The 23,612-nt window shown below is 26.6% G+C and overlaps 1 protein-coding gene across 2 annotated transcripts; it reads right to left on the bottom strand.

Annotated features, from left to right (window-relative positions):
• Positions 1-1,732: 1,732 nt before the first annotated feature.
• On the bottom strand, positions 1,733-23,585 carry LOC114132896 (sortilin-related receptor-like). 2 transcript variants are annotated; one of them, XM_027998497.2, is made up of 33 exons: positions 22,908-23,585; positions 18,655-18,885; positions 18,421-18,582; positions 16,613-16,879; positions 16,246-16,511; positions 15,712-15,913; positions 15,177-15,642; positions 14,795-14,990; positions 14,475-14,678; positions 14,243-14,414; positions 13,909-14,147; positions 13,627-13,852; positions 13,390-13,542; positions 13,115-13,304; positions 12,663-12,769; positions 11,619-11,745; positions 11,252-11,404; positions 10,227-10,363; positions 9,996-10,148; positions 9,724-9,925; positions 9,407-9,634; positions 9,187-9,338; positions 8,657-8,939; positions 8,364-8,593; positions 6,919-7,180; positions 6,754-6,852; positions 6,520-6,684; positions 6,199-6,455; positions 5,848-6,122; positions 5,584-5,783; positions 5,306-5,515; positions 5,141-5,158; positions 1,733-5,054 (listed from the first exon to the last, which is right to left on the bottom strand). In XM_027998497.2, the coding sequence occupies exons 1-33, from the start codon at positions 23,139-23,141 to the stop codon at positions 4,999-5,001; spliced, it is 6,522 nt and encodes a 2,173-aa protein (XP_027854298.2). In that variant the 5' UTR covers positions 23,142-23,585; the 3' UTR covers positions 1,733-4,998. The 2 variants fall into 2 exon arrangements, with proteins under 2 accessions (XP_027854298.2, XP_027854299.2); XM_027998498.2 differs by lacking the exon at positions 5,141-5,158 and having other exon boundaries at positions 22,908-23,582.
• Positions 23,586-23,612: the final 27 nt, after the last annotated feature.

Raw genomic sequence — 23,612 nt, 5'->3', positions numbered from 1 at the left:
TAATATTAAACGAAGGAAAAATGGACTGAAATTCATCTATGTAATTAATGGAATTCCTAAAGTTAGAATCGCAGTTCCAAATAATGCGGGTGCACATTTGCAGCATCCTCACACCGTTCTTAATATAAATAGTCTACGTACCAATATAATTATAGTGTTCCGGTTTTTATTTGCAACGGCCATACAAGTGTGGTCCGATCAAAACTTATCTAAACTTATTGTTAAGTGAGATCGATTTAAATTAACACCTTTGTAATTTCAACTGAAACCTGTAGGATAACAAATAATATTGTTTAATTATGAACTTGATCTTACTAACTGTAAAAGGTATGTCTTTGAACGTGATAAATGTATTAAAAATAATTATTTTATTTTATTCGTGACATGGTGGTGTCCTTATATCGGTATCCGCGAATACATCACCTTGCCTTTAATTATGACATCTAAAACAAATATTGAATAGATTTTTGTAAAATTTTTCTTATGGTAATTCTTACTTTGCAGTGGATACTTAGGTAGGTAGTGTATAATACTCTTCCGCAATTCTACCCTATTATTAAAAAACTTGCAGCAAATAATCCATAGAATTTAGATACAACCTGTTCAGAGATCAAGCATAGCCATATACATATATTTTCTGTGATGACTACAACGTATGCCTACCTAAAATATTATCGGTTAATGTGAGGACAGTGAATTTTATATTCTTATAAAATTCTACAATATATAAAAGCCATTATTGTTTTATGTATATTTAAATTAAAAATGAAACATAATAAACGTTCTTAGTTCTTACAAATATTACGAAGGCAGAATTTGATTTCCCTTATTTAGCATTAGCTTAATATACGCTGTTTCCCAAATATTAAGCAATTTTTCAGTACAGCGAAACGAAAAAGAATGCAAATGAACTATATTAATTTTATTATACTTAATATTCATGAATATTAAACTTATTATTAACTAAATTACACATAATATATTATGTCCTTCTGTGGTATAATATTACTTGTAAACATTTTAAAACATAACAATTATTGGTACTTATATATGAATTGTTATATACCAAATCTAATAAAATGAATTAATGTAATTAAAAGTGATTAATTTATAACTAATAAATAAATAAATTATAAATGTTATGTTGTGAATTATTAAAATTTGTACTAGATCAATCAATAATAAATTTATACACAGAAGTTTATATGATTTTTTTATGGTAAAAAAAAAATGTTTTCATTTTCGGGAGGATAACATAATTATTAAAACATAATTTTCCCATTTATGGATAGTTATAAACTGATAAATAAATACAGTATGATCATGATTGCAGGGAACATTTATTAATTCAGTCGGTTGACCTTTCTTTGAAATGAGTTTTTGAGAAAATCTAGTAAGTATCTATTGAAATATAGATTTTGAGATATTTTTCAAATTGCTAACACTTTTAGCCTACATATTATGCACAATAAGAGGAATTTTTTAAATGGTAACACTTATTAATAGTACCTATACAACTTAGGTTGACCACATTTTTTTTTAACTAAATTGATCTATAGACTATAACACTTGGTTCTAAATTTAAAATTGATTATTACTGAAATAATAGAAAGAATATTTTTCAAAATGTTTAATTTACTTCTATTTCTTACTTATTTAAGAAATTTTATTTTTTTTCATTAATATACTTAATAAAGGTTTTGGTAAGTAAAAAAAAAAAAAAAACCATGAATTACTAAAGAAACATACGATTATATAGTATTTTGAATTTCATACATCAACAACCAAACACTTTAATCTAATATTACATTATTCGGGATACATTAACCTTAAATATTAAAAAGAAATATGATAATAATAAACAAAAGCATAATAATATTTAAAGGTTTGAACTAAACACACTTCTTAAATTATAATTTAATCAGTCATAATACAAACTGAAAGACAATAATAATATTATATTAATGCATGTATATATGTAATAAAATAAATAATAATAAAAGTAACAATAATAATATGCATGATTAATTTGTTTGAATAGACATGGTGGGGGTCTAAACAGTAAAATATACTAATCGTGTTTTAAAATAATAATAATAATAATATATAATATGTAGATAGAAAAAATAATATAATATATTATATTAGGTAGGTAGTAGAAAAATTATAGCTTAGTATACAAAGTTATACATTTTTTCATTTATTTTGTTTTGATATAGGTCATGAAAAATATGTTTTATGTGTTAGACATTTATCAACCATTTTCCCAGAAAAATGTATATTTTACAATAATAAAAAAAAAACGGATAGGCTGAAAATGAACCAATTATTTTTGTATTTTAAATGTAATTAAAAAAAAATCACCAATAGTAGTACAATATTATTCAACGTTTAAACAATAGGTAACTTAAAATATTACAGAAAAAACTTCAAGTTAATAATATTAAAGTTCCATTAATCAGACAATTATATTTTGATCATTTATTTTTCACAACCTATATTATGAATACATTGTATTTAAAATTATTCACAACTTTACTAAAATGATAAGAAAAAAAAATGTTACATTAGGTTTATTGTATTTCTAACTTTGGTAGCTACTACAATTATATTCAACCAAATATTTGCCCAATAATAAATTTAATAGTAAAATTAAAACCACATAGAACAATAAATAGCTGCAGTTTAAATTAACAGCACATTTTTGTTGATACAGCGATGGATCATAACTGCATACTTATTAGTTATTATCTAAAAACTATACACAGGGCACAAACACATAGACTTATATAATATTTGATATGATAAAATGAAAAAAATTAATTGCTCGATAATAAACTGAATAATTTTTTATCAGATTTTATGTGTTATATAAAATATTTTTAATGATTCTCTAAAAAAAAATAAATAACAGTATGATTCATTACAAAATAAAAGTATTGACCATATTTGGTTAGAATTTTTACTACTTGCTTGGATAATGCTAGTCTTATTGACTTAGGTTTGATGCACAAAATTTTTGTCCAAATTTCTACCAAATGTTTTCTCTTAAAGAGTGGAGTTCAGAATTGTGATTTTTAAACTACTAAGTAAAAAATAATGTTTATTTAATGAGTCATTAATTTATTATAAACAGCACAAGTGTAAAGGTCTTGAAAAAAATCATAAAAAATAAGTAGATTGATATTTGATGAACAACCAAATCAAAGAAAAATTGATTTAATTTAAGTAGATATACAATATTTAATTAAATTTCACTGATACAATAACCCATAAATAACAGTAAATTTGTTTTTTTCTCAACTGTGAAACTAATTACAAAGCACATGGACATTTTATAAATAAATCATGTTAAAATATATTAGGTAAATTTACTCGCAGTATCAGCTAACAAGATATAGATAAATTATTTATTGCTATAAATATTATATAAAGTTTGTATCTTTGTATTATATATATATAAAAAAAAAAACAAAAACAATTAGGTAAATACAATACTATAAGTAGAAATTGGGCAGTTTCTCATTACAATATTTGTATGGCTCTGACTAATATTATGCAATTATGAATAAAATCTAGATATACAATATGCCACTAATCTTATTTTAAATATCTACTACTTAGGCATTAATTAAATATATTTAAAATATATTTGAGCACAAAATAATTATTCAAATGAAAAGGGAGATTATTGTAATACTATAAAAAATTAAATTAAAATAACAATATCCATTCACTAGGAAATAATATACAAGAGATTTGATTAAATTTTTATAATTGTTATGATAAAAATTCTGCATTCATCGAAAGTATATTCTAGTTGGAAGCTAATATTTGTAATTTTTGTTAATAATTATTTAAAATATTGAAATTAATTTTTCGAACTCAATATAAAACAATTAAATGAGAATATACAGATTACACTACTTTAACAACTGAATATAAATACATAAAATTCAGTCATTTAGCAGAGGCTTTAAAGAATTTCAGAAGTCATTTCAAATCAAATAATAACAATTGTTTTTAAAATTATATTTACAACATGTGTATGGTAACAAAATGGATTATTGACATAGTTATTTTCAAGATAAAATTTATTGATACCACATATTGTATTGAAATTATATTAATTGTATTTTAAACATAATATTATCAATTATTTTATTTAATGTTTTCGATTTTTACAGATAGCTAGAAAGAAGGGCAGTGACGCCAAAACCCATTCATCAGAAGATTAAGAACTTTTGTTATATCGATTTGTATTTTTAAGTTTTTGTTAAACCAAAATTAGACTTCAAAGAAAACATTTCGGACTTTTTAAATATTAGATAAATACTACGCACCACGAGAGACTGCAATCCAGCAGTTAACTAATAGTCCACTCATAGCCCAACACCAATTTCATAGTATAATCAGGCCACTGAAAGAGCGCTTCTGGGTGACGACTAAAATTAGTCTGTTCTCACGCATTCCCACCACTAAACCCTTCAAAATACTGGCCGCCAACACCATTTCCGCTATGCCCACCTATTTGTTTGCGCGAAAGAGTAGCGCCTTCTCAGCGGCTTAAGTATAGCAATTTCATGGTGGAGGAATTTCACTATTTAGTTAAGTAGAGGAGTTGCGATTTCCCATGGCACAATGAATATTTGATATTTCAATCTATAATTTATTTTTCCACTTCGACATCACTTGAGATGGGTCACAACTATTTTGGCAATAGGATATAATTGTACATGTTTGCTCATAAATTATTAAGTAAAATAAAAGGCAAACAGTTTAGAAAAAAATAATTAAATTAAAAGTATAAAATAAGGGATAAAATAACATATTTTAAAGTAAAAAATAAACAGTTACAACATTAGAATTAAAGGTAAATAATATTATAAAGAAGTTGACTTCTATGTTAAATTCTAATAAATATAAATAATATGTCACTTGGATTGAGATAAATGGTTACGCTTTATCACAGATGACGGAACGATCAGTTGATAATTGTTAAGTAATGACTAGTGGCTCGTCATCTGAAAAGCCTTGAACTGCTGGCTCATCATCTGAAAAATTAATAATACGATAAATTCAAGCTATCAAATGATTTTGCGTACAAAAATATATAGTATTTTTGTATTAAATTGAATACCTTTAAACACTCCTAAACCTATGAGAGCATAAACAAATGATCAAATTCAATTAAAAAATTATAAATTAAAATGATGTAAGACTATTATAATCAAGTCATTAATAAAAAGTATAAGCTGATAAGTAATGGAAAAATAAGAATAAAAATCAATTATCAACTACTAACCAAGACTATCAACTCCAGTAAAAGTAGCTGATCCTGATCGTGTATCATATCGACTATTGGCAAATTGCACAAAACTATTTTGCAGGTTTCGATGTCTAACAACAAAGTATGTTAGACCTGCAGATAATCCTATAACTATTAATACCAAAATCATAGACATCCATCCGGTATTGACACCAACAACGACCACTTCTGAAGATTGACTATCAACTGAAATAATAATCATAATATTGATTTGATGTTTAAAATATAAAGTTAGTTTTAAGTATCATACTAACCACTTTGAGGTATAAATGAGAATACTTCGGACATTTTAGATACATAACCTACATTTGTTGCCAGTTGAACAGCCACTGACAATTTGTTACTTGTTGGTGGATCAATGATAATAAATGGACTATCTTCAGCTCGATAGGTCTTGGCAGTTGTGACATTCAATTCACTACCCTCAGACATATGCACCAAATAATGAACCATCCTAGAAGATTAAGTATATTTATATTGATTTATGTTTATATATCAATATGTATTTATGTACTCACGATGGCTTAAGTAGATGAGTTATATTGGGTTTATGCCAATATATTTCATAATGACCATCAGGCATGCTAAATACCTTGACCTGGTGTGGGGAAGGCAATTCTGGAGCACGGTAATTAATCAATGGTGATGGGACAGCATTTGGTGTCATAGTAGAGATACGAATAAAGTAATTTCCACCATAGTTAACAGAAAAATGCAATGACGCTTCGGTGTCGGACACATTTGGAACAATAATTTCAAAATTTTTATTTTTGTTGGATTCCAAAATACTTACCTTAAAAAACCAATTGTACATTGTAATTTTAATTAAAATAAACAACATTTTAAGATATCATTTTTAAGGTTTTTACTTTGTAAGATTGTTGAACTGGGTGACAAGATGCTTTCCAACTTATAAGAATCGTTGGATCACTTGAATGCTGAAGCTGTTCAATTCTTATATCTTTAGGTGGAACAGTTGGATCAAATGGAGTTATAATATTAAAGGGTCTCTTAGATAATGGCCCAATACCATTGGGACCAATCACACCAACATCAATCATAAGTGATGTGCAAGATTCAATGTTGATTAGAATGGCTATGGTTGCTGAAGTATTATACTTTGGACCTAAAAAAAATTGTGTGTATATTATTATTTAAATAGATATTATAGATCTTATGCATTAGCATACCATTTAGAAGATCATTAACGTTTGTGCCATAATAAACTCCATAGAGCCATTTAGTTTTTCCATACTGTTTAGGTGCATTCCATTGTACTCTAATTGTTGACTCTTTCTTATCTTTTATATTGACTAAAGAGCCAGTTATATTAGTCACGGGCGGTAATGGTTGACCTAAATAAATAATAAATTAAAAATATTTGTTTAAATTTAATTAATAAACAGGAATTTCAATATTCTTACCATCAGTTTTTGTTACAATTGTATATTTCATACCAATATATCGCGCATTAAATGGTATTACATTTATTGTGTATGTTACACCAGGTGACAGTTTGGTAACTAAAAATTAATGCAATAAAGTTAACAAAAAATTTAAATTTGTTCATAAAATTTAATAGTACTAACTTGTAAACTTTAATGCATTATTGTTATTAGATACATTAAATGACTGAATAGAATTTGGATACGGCCCTTCTTTAATTGGTGCTGAAGAAATAATACTAAAACCATCTGCATGTTCAACACTATCCCAAGATATAGTGATACTATTTTCGGTTCTTGCAGTAATATTTAATTTTAAATCAACATCTACAAGAGAATCTTCATCAAAATGGAACCTTTTTACAGCAGAATGTTCAGATTCAGACTCTGATAGCTTGGCAGTAACCTAGATTGATATGCAAGTTAATAGTATTAAAGAGGACACCAAACATACATATGTTGTTTCAATCTTAAACACATACAACATACTAAGTTTATGTTCAGCAGAATCAATTTTTTTATTGTTTACTTTAATATAAGAGTAAATTGACAAATTGTCAAACTTTAATGTAAGAATATTATCTATGTATACATTTTAGTTGGTTATAGAAATATAACTATTTAAAATCTAGATGAACAGAATGGATTTAGTAAAATGATAGTCTATTTTCTTAAATTATTAATACTTCTGACTCATGAGTTAGGTATTCATTGGAATTCAGATTTTTATGTATCTTAATAATCCATAAATGTAATACAATTTCATCTGCTTCAAAATATGAATTTAAAAATGTATGTTGACAATAATCAAAAAAGTTCAAAGTTAAAAAATTAAAACAATAAATATATATATTATATTCATGTATATATTTTGACTGGAAAGTATGTAAAAAAAAATATTTTCAAAAACATTAATACATTTTGAAATAATAAGTATTAGATAAAAGAATCACTCTGTATTCCCATATTTAGTTTTCACCCAAGTTTTTATGACTGAAACAACACATGTAAGAATGGCGAACTTTTAACAAGTATATTACGAGGAATAATAATAAACCTTTCATATGAACAAATTTCAGTGGTCAAAACTATAAATTTAATATTTGATTTATATTATACTGGTCTTTAAAATGATATTTTACTAATTAAATAACATTTTTAATAATTTAGTTTGATTAATTGAAAAAAAATAAGCAAAATCAACCTTTAAAACTACTATATTCAAATCTGTCAAAGTAATAAACTAAAAAGTGACTTTGATAAAATCACTGTTAAGTGTGATGTTTTTAAAGCTTTATTTTATCAGAAATACACACAAATTTAGCATTAAAAAGTGACTTTGATAAAATCACTGTTAAGTGTGATGTTTTTTAAGCTTTATTTTATCAGAAATACACACAAATTTAGCATTTTGATTTATAGTCACATTGCAGTATAATTTCCTCACTAAAAAAAAAAGTTTAAAACCATTTTAAGAACATCACACCAGCAAATGTTCTCTCTAATTTAAAAACGTTCAACAAAAAAAATTGTATTTTTCATATGAAATGTGATTGCTACTATTCCTTTTTATCAAAAACAAAGCATACCCAAAAACTATATTCAATTTTTCTACGATATAACGATGATCGAACAGGGTATGATTGTGTAATATTGTTATAATCAGCTTCAACAGACAAAACCATAGCTGGGTGAGGTGGCTCAACATAAACATTGTAAGACAAAATGCGACCAGCTGGATTTTCTGGTCTAGTCCAAGTAACTAAAACTTCTTCCGCATTTACTTGTTTAACTATTACATTCAGAGGAGCACTTGGAACTATAAAATTAAATTAAAAATTATAATTTCAAATTGCATTTTAAATAATTAATTTAAACATACCGCCTTCAGCAGTTGATGCCAGTATGAAAAAAGCAGGTGGGTAGATAGTACTAGGTGCATCTTTTTGACGGACAAATACAGTCATATTGTATGCAGTATATGGCTTGAGTGACGTAAACTTATAATTAGTTACGGACACCCATGTCTTATTAACCGATGTTTCTGGCATACGTGATTCACTGATGGAAGGTAAATATTCCAAACTCAAATTTTTTGGTGATGCCCAATATAAAGACAGAGAATTTGAAGTTGTTTCATGTTCATCAATAAACATTAAAGACACCTACAAGAAAAATGTAAAAAAATTTAATATAACTAAGTAAAGACTACAAACTTAATATAAAATAATAATGATAAAAAAAAAAGGTAACAAAGCATAGCGGGTAATAACCTTAAATGCAAATACAGAAATAAGATGTATTTAAAATTAAAATAAAAGAAGATAAACGCCAACAGTTTTTAAATTAACATTGCTATAATGATATGGCTAAATAGAAAATAACTTCAATTAAGTAAATATTGATACTTACTTGTATACTTAAAGTATTATTTATTGTATCACAATACTCTTCATCAGTACCATCATAGCAATCTTTATGCTGATTACATCGTTTTGATGCTGGTATACATCTGCTACCATCACATGGGAATAGACCCACTCCACAACTTGGTGTTCCAGGAGCTAAATAATAATTTTTTTTTTTAGAAAATGGATAGATTTACTTTTTTTATTATTGATAGTACAATTACTTTGATTATTATTGGTACAAAACATTTCATCACTAGCATCTGGACATTGTGGGGTACCATCACAAACTTTATCAATACTAATACATGATCCAGATATACGGCATTTAAATTCCAAAACATGGTTTTTACAACGTCCCACAAAATTGTTGTTTTTACAGTTAGTTTCATCTTCACCCGTATCACAATCAAAAATTTCATCACATACCCATGAGTCTTCAATACATAAACCTAAGTCAAAAATTATCATTTGTACATTAAACAAATATTGTATCAGTGTAATACTACTTTTAAGAAAAAAAAAACAACAACAAACAAACCAGAGTTGCATTGGAAATAATGCTGAGGACACATATTTTTAGGAGTTACAATTGAAATGTTTGTTTTAGCAATTGCAGGAGTTAAAGTTCCACATTGCTCTTCATCTGAACCATCTTCACAATCCATTACATTATCACATTTCCACCAATAAGGAATACATTTTCCATTATTACATCGGTATAACCATTCACTACATGTACCCTAAACAATTAGAAATAAAATAACTTAATAACATAAACATAAAATACTTAATTAAAATATTATTATTAACATTAGTGATAAATGGTATAGATGGAGTAGTTGGTTCAACCGGATAAGTCCTATTTGTAGTTGTACAGTTAACCTCATCACTCTTAAATCCATCATTACAGTCATCATCTCCATCACATTTCCAAGATGCAAATATACATTTCTTGTTGGCACACTATAATTAAACAGATTGTGGAAATGTTAAAACTATAGACAAAGTATATCATATAAAATACTTGTAAATAATACAAACCTCAAATTGCCAAGATTCACAGGTTGCTACTTCACAGTTAAGTTCATCTATACCTTCAGGGCAATCTTTTTCACCATCACATTGCCATTTGGCTGGAATGCAAGTACTTGCAGTACCAGGACAATGGAAACTACTTGCTACAAGACAAGAAAATACATTAAATATTTGAATATTTGCCATTTAGTATTGCTTGGTTATAAATTAGTCAGAATTTGTATACATTTTCATATTTTTTTTTATAGTATTCTGTTTGATGTAAATACCGAAAAAGAATAGTACATATTAATGCATATTTTTATCACGCAAGTGTTCTTTCATTTTTAGACTGAATATTTACTTTTATTTAATTAAAAATTGTTAGTTATAAATTATAATTGTCTAATTACAAATTCTCGATTAATACAGTTGAACTTTAGATAAATTCTTAGTAAATATGTTTATATATAATGTAATAATGTATTTATATATAATTAAATTGTTTATTAATTATGTTAATTCTTTATTATTTGATTTTTTGTTTAATTAAAGAAACTAAATAAAAGTTTCCTATATTTTATTTATTTGATAAGAAACCTAGAAACTTGGGTTTTAATACTTCAAAAAGAAGCTGCTTTGAACATGAATATAATTGTATAAATATATTATTCAATTTAGATTTAAGCCAATACAATTTAACTTACTAATTGAATTCTAATCAAAAGTATATATCATGTAATCATGTGTAGTACATTGTTATTTTTTTAATGAGTATAATATATTATATAATTGTATTGTTCACTAAGTAATTACATTAGACCAATCTATAAAAAGAAAGATAATTTAAATCTACATAAACTCTGATTTTTTTTTTTTTTAATTGTCTTTAAATTTAAAAAAAACTAATTTTCTTTTTATAAAAAAGGAAGTGTTTAATGTTTATAGGTTTCTATTTCAAGGTTTTTTAATTCATTAATATGTTTTTGAGTTTATATTAGTACATACAAATCAAAATTTAATAATAATGTGTTATATACTAATATACTAACGTGGACAAGTTGATGAAGAATTGTTGGAAATATTTAAACAGTCAACTTCATCAGACCCATCATGACAATCGTCTTCTAAATCACAGCGCCAGTGCATTGAAATACATCGGCCATTCTTACAACGAAATTGTCCAACAGAACAATTTGAATACTCTGAAAATTTCAATATAATATAGTTTTAAAGTTAAAGAAATTCTTTAGATTTAATAAATTATGTTTAGGTAAAGAAAGTTGTGTACTTGAAAAACCGTATGTGGCTTAAAACTAGTTAACTAATTAGATATATAATGCTTTTTAATTAGCTAGGTTAAAAATAAAATAAAATTAACTATCTTAATTAAATTTAAAAATGCAAAAATATATTTACTGCAATTTATTTCATCTGAACTATCCTCACAATCAGGATCAAAATCACAGGTCCAATATGATGGAATGCACTTTCCATTATCACATTGGAATGAATTTGGACCACACGAAACTTTGGTACACTTGACCTAAACATTAGTTAAGTTTGTATAAATAGCTATAATCAATAAATACAATTGTAAGATCTTTATATTAGATTGTTAAGATTGTAAATATATTTAACAAAAAAAAAATAATAACAATAATAATTAACAGAATTAATCAAATTTACAACCTGTATTTTAAATTAAAATATTTTTACTAATAATTTACCTATTTACTTATTATATAATATATTAATATATTACTATTAATTAAATAGTTTAAGTTACCTACTTAGTTTATTATTAACAAATTATTATATTAGAAAAAATGTACACAGCTAAAATACTTAAAATACGGACTAATGGACTGAACAATATATAACTCTTTATTTCATAACTTATATAGTTTTTAGGAGATGATTTTATGATAATATTATATGGAGTCGTATTTTATAACTTTTATAAACAAATTACAAATAATCTATAATTATTAATTAATTATTTATTTATTTAATATTAGTCTTAATAATACAGATAACAATCTAGCTACACTAGCTACAGTGAGTAATTCATTAAATTCATTAATAGTTTTTGAAATAAAAGACGCTCATTATTTCGAAAACTCATGTTTGATTTTGAACGATAGATAACATAACAATACATTTTTATTTCAATCAAACAACATCATTAACTTCTTGAAGGAAATCAATTTATATAACCTGATCTAAGCTTAAATTAAATTTAAACCATATGAAAACAAATGTATACTAACAACTAATGGCCTAATAGCTAATGTTTTTACGTCCAATAAAAAAAATATTATTAATATTATTAAAATTTTGGTTATCAAATTTTTATTTTTTTATTTCTAATATTTGACACACTTCACACTTGGTAAGTTATCATAATTTAAGCAGAATTAACATAATTTGAAATTAGTTAGGTATAAAGAATAATCTTACTTCATCCGAATTATCTCCACAATCATTATCCCCATCACATTGCCAATATTTAGGCACACAGTTACCATTAGCACATTGGAAATAATCAACTGAACAAGTTTGACCAGCTATTAAAAAAATATATAAATGCGTATTATAATATAAAAAATTGAAAATAAATCAGTACTAATATTATGAATTGCCAATAATGGTAAGTGTTTTACATAAAATAATTTTTCTATAGAACTTTTTAAGACTAACCTATCTTATTTAATACTTATTATAGCAAAAATATAGGTATATTATAGTAAAAAGTGGATAAAAACCATATACTGGCAATTAGTGATAGTTATAATAGATAAGTACCAATAAATCAAATTAAAAACAATTTATGACTCATAATAGTCATAATATAAATATAAATAAATAAAAATATTGATAAAAAATTAATACTAAAACAATAATTGATTTACCTGATGGACAAGTTCCATTGGAGAATGGTTCCTTAAGACCAGGACAAAGACAACTACCATCAGATTTATTCATATTATCGGGACATTGACAAGAAAACATTTGATTTGGTAAACCAAAACAAAAATGAGAGCATTTATTACTATTATTTGAACACGCATTCGTATCAATTTGTGACATATGAGAAAATACCTAAACATATTCAATAAAATAAAATATAATAATATAACATGTTAAGTAATATATTATACATATACATTATCTTATACAATCATACTTTTAAATCCATTAATCCTGGCAAATGTGAAGCAACTGTTTGTATTTTAGCACCATGATCTTTATCTGACATAAATATAGAATTTTGTTTCCAATCATCCCAATAGATCCAATCTTTAAGAATAGCTACAGCAAATGGATGAGAAACTTTTTCCTAAAATTAAAAATATATAATGCATTGTGTACAAGTTTTATTAACATTAATTTAACAAATTAATTAATTAATTGTAATGCTTACATCATTTTTTAAAACTTTTTTAATGTTATTTCCATGTAGATCACAAGAAGCTATATAATCATGGCGTGCATCTGCCCAATATAATCGTTCAGCTATATAATCCACAGCTAATCCATTTGGCCATTCAATAGAATCATTACTAATTAATGTCTTCACATCAGATCCATCTAAATTAGCTCTTGCTACTTTGGCTTCACCAACAGCCCAATCGGTCCAAAACAAATAACTAAAAAGAATTTTTATAATGTATGTGTTAACATGAAGTTAAAATAATATACATACCCGAGTCTAGGATGAACTGCTAACCCTCGAGGTTTTTTTAGATGGGTAGGACCAAGTATAGTCTTACGCATGTGTCCAGGAATTTTAGTATTAGTTCGTATAACTTCTATTTTAGCCAATGCACCATCGACAAAATAAAGATGTTTAGATACCCAATCATATGCCATTCCCTCAACACTACTAAGACCAGAATTCACCAAAATTTCTGGTCCATGTTTGCCATCAGATAAACATTGTCGCTAAAAAAAAAAAAAAATTTAAAAATCATTAATTTAAACATGAGTAACAAATGAAAAGAAATATAATAACATAAATATTGAATAATTTATTATACCCCAATAGTATCAGTAACAATATCAGCCCAAAAAACACAATTATTTTCCACATCAAATTCTACAGCAATGACATTTTCAAGTTTACGCACAGGTAATACTTCATATGGTAAATTACCACTAAATCTAAGAATACGCTCTTTTTGAGCAACTAAAATAAATTCTGACTTTTCCCTAAAAAAATAAAATCAGTATTATAAAAGTTATTTTTAATATTTATATTAAAACACATACTCAAATGGACATGGAACTTCTTGAGGCATGAATTCTAATGAACGTCCATATTTACACTTATCTCCTGGTATTAAACGATAACCTTTTGTACGATTATACATTAAACCAGGTTTACAAAACGACGGAATTAAATAAGGATCAAAGCTACTTGTTTTATTTCTAATGCATTGTTTAGAATTTGAAAACCATGTAAATCCATGATCACTGAAAAATAAATATAAATATTTCGATCACAATGATAGTTTTAAAAAGTAATTTTTACAACAAATTATTTATAAATTGTTCAACACTTAATCACATAAAAAATAAACTATGTTTACCATGTATAATCTTCAATATCACAATCACATGTCAAGGTCTGAGATGGTCGATCATAATCCATTCCATTGTAACAATTTGCTTTAGGTGCTCTTCTTTGAAATATTTGTGTCTGACCAAGAACACATGATGTTTTTAAATGATCTTTCGAAGTGGTAGGTGACCAAAATTTATAATCCTTTTTTGTACAGTTATAAGCTACAAAAATGTATTTGGTTTTAATAAATAATTAAGATCAAGTTATTTAACTACAACTGACAAATATTTATTTTACTATTTTATAATTGCACAATAATAAAATTAAAATATGTATTAATTAAAGTCATAACTACTAGATGTATTTCTCTATTATTTGTTAATTAATAAAAACAGTATAATACTTACAAAATGCATTCTTTAGATCAATTTTAACTATTAACCACTCATGTTTTTCCATAACTGAGCCAAACATAGTAAAAACAGTAGTATTTTCCCCAGGTTCAGTCATCAACTCATAAACTTTTATTTGACTATTAGTGAAATTTTTCTCAAGCCATGTTTCTCCTTCATCGGTTGAATAAAGAATTTGACTGGTTTCTTCTTTTTCACCTTTGTAGTATCGGACAGCAACCAAAATGCCTCCATGATCACCAATGTTATAAAAATGCATTTCTTTTAATACTTGTCGCCACGTGAGTCCAGCATCTCTACTGACAAAAACTCCAGGACTACCCTTTAATGATTTACCAACTACTCCAGTAGCCATAATAATTCCAGGAGCAGACTTTGATGATAAGATAAACGTATGAGTTCTAGTGACAGGATACACATGAGCAAACATTTGAGTAAGATGTAAAGAACAGTTATCCGACTGCAATAAAAGAAAAAAGTCAATATAAATCATGAAACATCAAATGATATATCAAATGTATATTATAACCTTTTCACAATGAGAAAAAGATCGTGTAACATTTAGCAACCGCCAATCAAACCCCCAATCAAAACTGATCAGAGTCACAATATGCTCTGGACCTATGTCCACACTTCCTGTCGGCATTGAAGCAGAAATCTGTGAAACAATATAGATTCCTTGGAGGCCTTTAACTTTGTGTATATCAGCAAAAGGTTCAGCCCACAAATCACTGAAACATAATATTATTAGTTAATTATAAGAGACATAATCTCTTAAATATTAAATATTAAAATAAAAAAAAAATTTTTTTAAAGAGACATGAAAAACAACGTTTACAAAATAGGTAAGGCTTTTCAAATAAAATATCAGTAAGATAAATATTATCAGCTATAAATGCAGTGGTTAGAGATAGCAAGTGAGAAGTATTCAGAGCTAAAGTTAGGGTAACTACTTATATGAGACGAAGAAAAATTTTAATGTTAATTAGGTATTAAAGGTTTATGAAAATATTAGAATTAGATTTATTGTAATTTTATAATAACTACAAAAATAGTATAGTACCTAATTAAAGATTCTGTCCATGTAATGTTAGGGAAATATGCAACCACTCTTTCAAGAGATAAACTGAATGATACCGTGTCTTCATTAGAAGACTGTATTACATCAGATATGTATAAGTTAGACAAAGTACGAGTATGAGCAACAGCAACCATTATTCTATTAGCAGTGATATCTGCAATATGATAATCACGTCTGTCGAGTTCAGTGTCAAACCGAGTTCGAACAAAATTTCCTCCTTTGTAGCTAACCAATAAATCTAAATTATTCTAAAAAAAATAAAATAAAAATTGCATTATTGTATTGAATACAATTGAGAATATATAAAATAGATAAATGTTTATAAATTAATAAAATTATTAAATAATACCTTTGAAAGTTGTACAGTTACAAACATATAGTCATCTCTTGCTTTCAATTGTAATACATTTACAGCTAAAGTAAATAAATTATTTTGACCAGAATTGATATTTTCTGAAACAGCAATTACAGTGGATGTTGTTGCTGATTCTTCACGTTGTATAACCAATGAATGTCCACTTTTATACAAATCCCATTTTGTTGGAATCCAGAAATATGATTTAACGCGTTCTTCAAGGGTTGTCCAAGTAATACCAAAATCATGAGTTATCCATAACTATAAACATAAAGAAACAAATAAGAACTGGAATTCATCATATTAAATAGTCATTCAATCATATTTTTTTTACTGCATAAATTTTGTGTACTTTTGTATACATACAGTGATATTACATATACATAATTTATTGTGAATAATATTAAATTAAATATTATTCATATTGTTTTAAATTTTAGAAAATATTAAAAACTTCAATTGTACTTAATTTTTTTTTTTTTTTTTTGATACTTCATATTTGTACAACCAATTAATACCTCCTAATATAGGTACATTCAAATAAATTATTTATATTTATTTTAGGTTAATTGACTTGTTTTTCAAAGTATAATTAGTATTCAGATAAATTTTAAATCATCAACCAGTATTACATTATGGCTTGTCTAAACTATAATCTGTCATGTTTAAAATTAAGATATTTCAATATGCTTTTTGCATATAATATAGTGATGCACTTTTTAAGTGCTCTACTTTTGGTTTGATAACAATATGAACCTGAGTTTCAGGTCTTAAGTTTTGTGGCAATAAACATTCCTAATTGCGAGAAATTTAAGATTTTTGAGAAAGTATATGTTTTTATAATTCTAGCCTAACTTTTAAAAAAATAAATAAAATTCATTTTTTTGAAGTCAAAAGATATTTTACAAAGATGAATTAACATTTTAACACTCCATAACTGTTGATTGGAACAATTATTTATAAGTAATTTCGTTGATTATAAATTATATAGAATAGACAAAAATAAATATAAAATTTGATCAATTGAGTTTTAATAATTATCCTTTTTCATAATACTCTAATTTTATCAATATTATTATTTACATTCTAGTAGAAGAATATAAGTAATTTCAAAACAATAAATCAATTTTTCTAAGCATTTTTATAATTCATATTTAAAAATAAGATTATAAAATTAATCATATTAAACAATACCTATTAATTTGATATTAAAATCTGAAATACAAAAATTCAAAGTTAATAATTGATTCATTTTTATTAAATGTAATTAATTATAAACTATAGAAGACTTATTCCAGCCTCATTGGTCATCACTTATTAATCTAGTCCTAGTAGGTTAGTGAGAGTAAGTTATACATTTGTATTTCTTTTGAAAACAGGTAACAAATGCACTTACAAAAACACCAGTCTTAGCTCAATAATAAAAAAAAAAACCATACCAAAAATCTGAAGTAATATAAAAATACAAATAAGTATTAAGTCCCAGAATCAAAATCAAAGAACTGAAAAAACTAAAAGGTTCCTGTCCCCGATAAAAACATAAATATTAAAACATCCGGTCATGTTCTAATAAATTTCTCCACAATCAATTCAATTTGAAGGACAGGAAATGAGAAATATAGATATGGGTACCCTACTAACATCCTACATAAATGCTGACCAACGTTATTTAAAATTATAATAGTACTAAAAAAAGTTAACAAACAACATGGCAATGATAAAATATGAGTGTCGATTACAATATGACCTTAAAATAGTATAAATAATATGATACCTAGTATTTAAGTATAAATTGTACATACTTGTTTTGTAGGGTTAACTTTGTCATGAACAATAAACACAAGTGGTTCATCAGGCTTATAAGTCACTTCACTGGGCACAAATGGCAGTGAAATTGATTTAATAGTTTTACTATGATCAGTTGTCGTGAATATTTTACGGTTTACTACATCTGTATATACACACTAGAAAATACAAAACAATGGAAAACAAATAATTAATAAACATAAAACCATAATTCAACAATAAAAAATTACATGTGTTTTAAAGGCAGGATGTATATAAAATTTGTCAATAGATGCATATAGATTTTTAGTAGCATCTATTTTAAATGATTCCGTCTTATTAAGATAGGTATCTCCATAATCATATGATATGTATACAGATGAAGAAGGATATCCTTCACGAGCCAAACATATGATAACATTTGAGTTTTCACCAACCCAGTGTACCATCAATTGTTGCCGAGTTTCATTTAAATGAAAAACCTGAAAAAGTTAAATTATAATTAATCAGCAATCTAATTTTAAATAAATTACCTAATATATTAGGTATTAGTTTCTTTTTGCACTCGATTTAATAAAAAATAACTCTTATTCTCGCTCTTATTAGATACCAACTTACCTAGGTATTTAGTTTATAAATACTATTTCCAAATATTTAAAAAAAATGTTAATACCTACTTATTCTAGTACATACTGTTTTTAATTGTAATAAAGTTTTTAAAATATTTATTTCAGAAATCTAAGATCTACCTAATTATATTTAATTATAAAAATTAACAATCATTATCTACTAGGTACCTATCCATAATATAATAAATTAAATATAGTTGTATACACCTATAGAAATTCTATGAATTAAAAATGGGTATCTAAATCTTATATATTTAAAAAAAAAAAAAAACAATAAACAAAAGTTGGTACTTATGCGTTATTGCGACTATTTTGATGTCAAACGCATGGCGTGCAAAGCACCTCTTTTTTTTAATAGGTTTATAATAATACAAAACTACCCAAAGCTAATGTCAATGTATTTATTGATAGTGTTGTTAACAAAATTATGGGCTATGGACATTGTTTTTTTTTAACCCTGTGACCTACTTTAGGTGGTTTTGCATAGCATATCGAGGGATATTTTCATTTTGAATGTCCGAGCAAGTGGCAATGCTAGCCCCTAATTATCTCTAATAGAATTAAAAGCCAGATTAAAAGTATAATTTACTTGCAAAATGCAAGATAAGAGTGGGACACAGCGTAGCTATAACCCATAATATGTGGTAGTCACAATGAACAAGTACCCAAAAGTTTTACACCTAATTAATTTTAGGTACTATAACTTTAAGAGAATTTCTTTACAGTTATGTTAACCTAATCATTCTTAATGCAAATCAAATTTGATTGAAGACCTAAAACATTTAAATTATTTTTAATTAGGTAAATTAAATATTTTGTGTTATTACTTATAAGTTTACCAAATAGATAACCAGTAAAAAGAAATAATCTACTATTTAATTTTAGTTTCTTAAAAATTTAAAAGACAATACATTAACTTTTTCATTAGTATCTCGATTAGTATTGATATATATTTACTAAATTTGGTTTGTTTATTCTATGGACAAATCATGCATATTTACATTGAAGTTGTGATATTTTAATACAGTAGAACATTAATTATCCAAAGTAATGGTGGAAAGGGGGTAACAGAGATAAATGAAAACCATGGTTAAAAGAGACTTTTTATTTATTTATTTAACAATGTTATATATATATATATGTGTGTGTGTGTGTGTGTGCATTTACATTATATTATTAAATAAGTTCATTAAGCTATTAAACAGATGAATAGGCATTTAACCTTCTAACAAAGCTTTTAAAATTAATAAATACCTGCTTTCATAGATAATTATTAAAAAAGAACTACTTATGTATGTAAAGTATATTAAAGAACAATAAACATACTTTCAGAATAATTTACACTTACACGTTATAAAACTGTAGATATTCATTGAATTTTTGATAATTTAAGAAGAACTATTGCTTAATAATAATAATATTCATTATACAATAGCTGATATAATTGGGTACCCAGATAAGTAATGCATTGTTATATTTTTAAGATTTGGTGCTATTATCAAGTGAAAGCATGGGTATTATAAGCATATGAGTATATTATAAAAGATATTTGGTATTTTATTGTTTTATAAGTAGATATTGTACTAATTTCTTAATTTTAAATAGAAAATTCAGTTTACCTATTTTAAATAAAGTAAAACAAGAAAAAATGTAGAAAGTATTAAACAAGGTATTTAACAATAAAAATATAAGTACCTATCGGAGTACCTATAGATAAAGATAGGTTTATATTTTTGAAAATATAAAAATTATATAATAGGTAGGTACTAATTAAATAGGTAATCAATAATTAAACAAGTATTACGCCACTATTTATAAATTAAAACAATAACCATTTCATTACTTTCTTTAGATATTATCGAGGATATTATAGTAGGTACGTACTGATTTTGGTACTCGTATAACCGACTGGTCTACTAACTGCCAATAGCCAGTATTCATTTATATTTTTAATATTATATACTTTAAATTTTAACATAGATTCATTATAATATATTGTATATATTTTACTATTAATAGATATTATTCATTATAAAATTATAGGTACTTCTAGTACCAATTACACTTTCAGAGGAGGTCAACGCACTATTTGTTTACCTTCTCTGGCCTACACACAACAGAAGACAAAACAAATTCATGCCAAATTATTTTATAAATATATTATATTGATTTATTTAAATATTGTTTTAAAACTAGTTAATATTCATTTGAATTTAGAAATTTATTTTCAATTTTTAATGTAAATTAATAATAAAATTAAAAACTGTTGAATCAAACCCTCAAAAATACTTATTCTTTATAATTTTTGTAACAGGTGAATTCACTCTAACATTAAATACTCATAAATTATAAAATAACTTTATACGTTGAATATATTTTCTGTTGAAAGTGTGTGTTTTGAGATAAAAAAATCAAATATTGTACTAACATCCTCTTAACAGATATAGGTACCTAAGTATAGACTTCCAATTTAATAATATAATTTATTCTGTAATTTATAGTAGGGACATTTTACTATATTTTTAATTAAGGAAAAATAATAATTTAATGTACTACCTAAATGATAGATTTATTGATCAAGCCTTTTAATCACACTGATCTTGCTTAGAGGGGTGATAACATTTTTATATTCTGTAATGAAGTGATAACAGACCAATACTAATATTATTATTAGTTGTCTAGTTATAACTAATCAAATATAAAACAAATACGCTGTATAATATGCTATACTCGGTACATCTTTTTTGGAAGTACCTACTAAATTTCTTTTATAATTTGAGATAACTATCCAAAAATGTATCCCTACTAATTCCTTGTGACTTCCCCGAGAGAATAAAGAGAACGTGGTGTTATAACATATAATTTTGAATAATAAGTTATAAACATAAATTATTTCATCAAACAAAACATTAATAATCAGTTACACATATTAATATAGGTGCTAAGTAGATATGGGTAATTAGGTATATACCAAGGTACTATTAATGTTATACATTATAACGATCAGGTAGGTTAGGGTTAGGTAGTCAGATTTAGTCATTTAAATCTATGCTTGCATAAATTACTTCGCCGGATAATTACAAAATGCATACATTAATATCTAAATAAATATTCAGTTAAGTATAGACACTTATGAAAGAGGAAATTAATCAATAACAACAAAATTAAAGACATAAAAAGATAAAATAATTATTGTTTGTTATGATTTAAAATATATATTGCATACAATAAATAGTGATCGAGGAGAAAACATTTTAACCTGTCTTATATAATTATAATATTATATGAATCTTATCTATAGTCTTATAACATAAAGGTGCACGTTATCTGAAAAGTATCAAAAATCCAAACCAATATTATAATTTATAAACTATACATTTTGTTCTACCTACAATACAAGTAGTTTTAATTAAACTCATGAAATAGTTTTCTTCCTTGTTTTATTTTATCTCGGACCTAGTAGGTGGATAAAATTAGAGTTTGAATTTAAGGCCAAGTAATTCAAGCTACTCAACTGATAAGTGATAATTCGGTTCGAACGTTTAGCACAAAACATGTTTACTGTATTCATTCTAAACCTGTTCCATACCCATTACACATCAAACCTTATTAGGTACCTACCTACCTACCCCGATTTAGACGAGCAAATTTCGTATACAAATTTCTCTATCTCAAGTCCGTATCATCTACGCGAAAACCGCCTATCCAAATCGATTCGTATAAAACGTCTTAGTTCACGTCCAGGCGAACGTGTTGCTGTACTATGAACGTTCACAACTACAGCTACACACCGTTGTTCGTACGAACTCTAACGACGAGGCGGCAATAAGGAGGTACCCAATAAGCAAACGATTGGCAAGTCGCAAAACACTCACTTTGGACGTCAAGTTTCCGTCGGAAACGCCGGGCAGGATGGACGGCGGTGACGGCGCGGTCGAGACCTCTCGTCTGGTCCTGGAGGACGACGGACCGCGATCGTCGACGCGTTCGGCGAACGGCTGCGGTACGCGCGTATTACGGACGTCGTCGTCGTCGTCGGTGTACACGGACAGCGACCGGACGCCGGACACGGCCAGCGCCGCGCAAACGTACAACAAAACGGTTTTCATGGTGTGTGTGTGCGTCGTTCACTGTGTCGTCTGTATGGCGTCGAACACTTTGAAACGGCACATAATAATACGAATTAATATCACACGACAAGGGCGCAGAACGGACGGCGGCCGAAGAGTAACACACTCGCGAATAGAGCACACTCAGACACGCGATGCACGTCGGCGACGGACTGTCGTAGTCCGCGAGTCTATCTGTCCGTCGGCCGCGGCTGACTCGAACCACCACCACCACCACTACCACAGTCGCACTAGGACTAGGCAGTAGGCGCGGAAGCGATCTCTGATACGAACGACGACGACGACGACGGTTTTTAGTGGTGGTAAAACGAACACAACAGTTGTTGTTGCGGTTATTGACGACGGACAATCGGTATTTGTGCGCTGGTCGCAGTGGTCGCACTCTGCCGTACCGCGCGCGTTATCGCTGATAAGTGATAATGAACGTTCAGCGTTTAATAATAATAATAA

Source organism: Aphis gossypii, chromosome 2 (genome assembly GCF_020184175.1).
Source record: "Aphis gossypii isolate Hap1 chromosome 2, ASM2018417v2, whole genome shotgun sequence".
Taxonomy (NCBI): Eukaryota; Metazoa; Arthropoda; class Insecta; order Hemiptera; family Aphididae; genus Aphis; species Aphis gossypii.
This window is presented reverse-complemented; position numbering and strand designations above follow the sequence as displayed.

What these genes read in the sequence shown, in the direction of transcription:
- LOC114132896 (XM_027998497.2), bottom strand. Translation starts at nt 23,141, where the DNA reads ATGAAAACCGTTTTGTTGTACGTTTGCGCGGCGCTGGCCGTGTCCGGC. An exon ending in TTGTACCAATAATAATCAAA is followed by an intron (nt 9,339 to 9,406) that starts GTAATTGTACTA and finishes ATTATTATTTAG; the next exon opens with CTCCTGGAACACCAAGTTGT. An exon ending in ATAATACTTTAAGTATACAA is followed by an intron (nt 8,940 to 9,186) that starts GTAAGTATCAAT and finishes TTTTTCTTGTAG; the next exon opens with GTGTCTTTAATGTTTATTGA.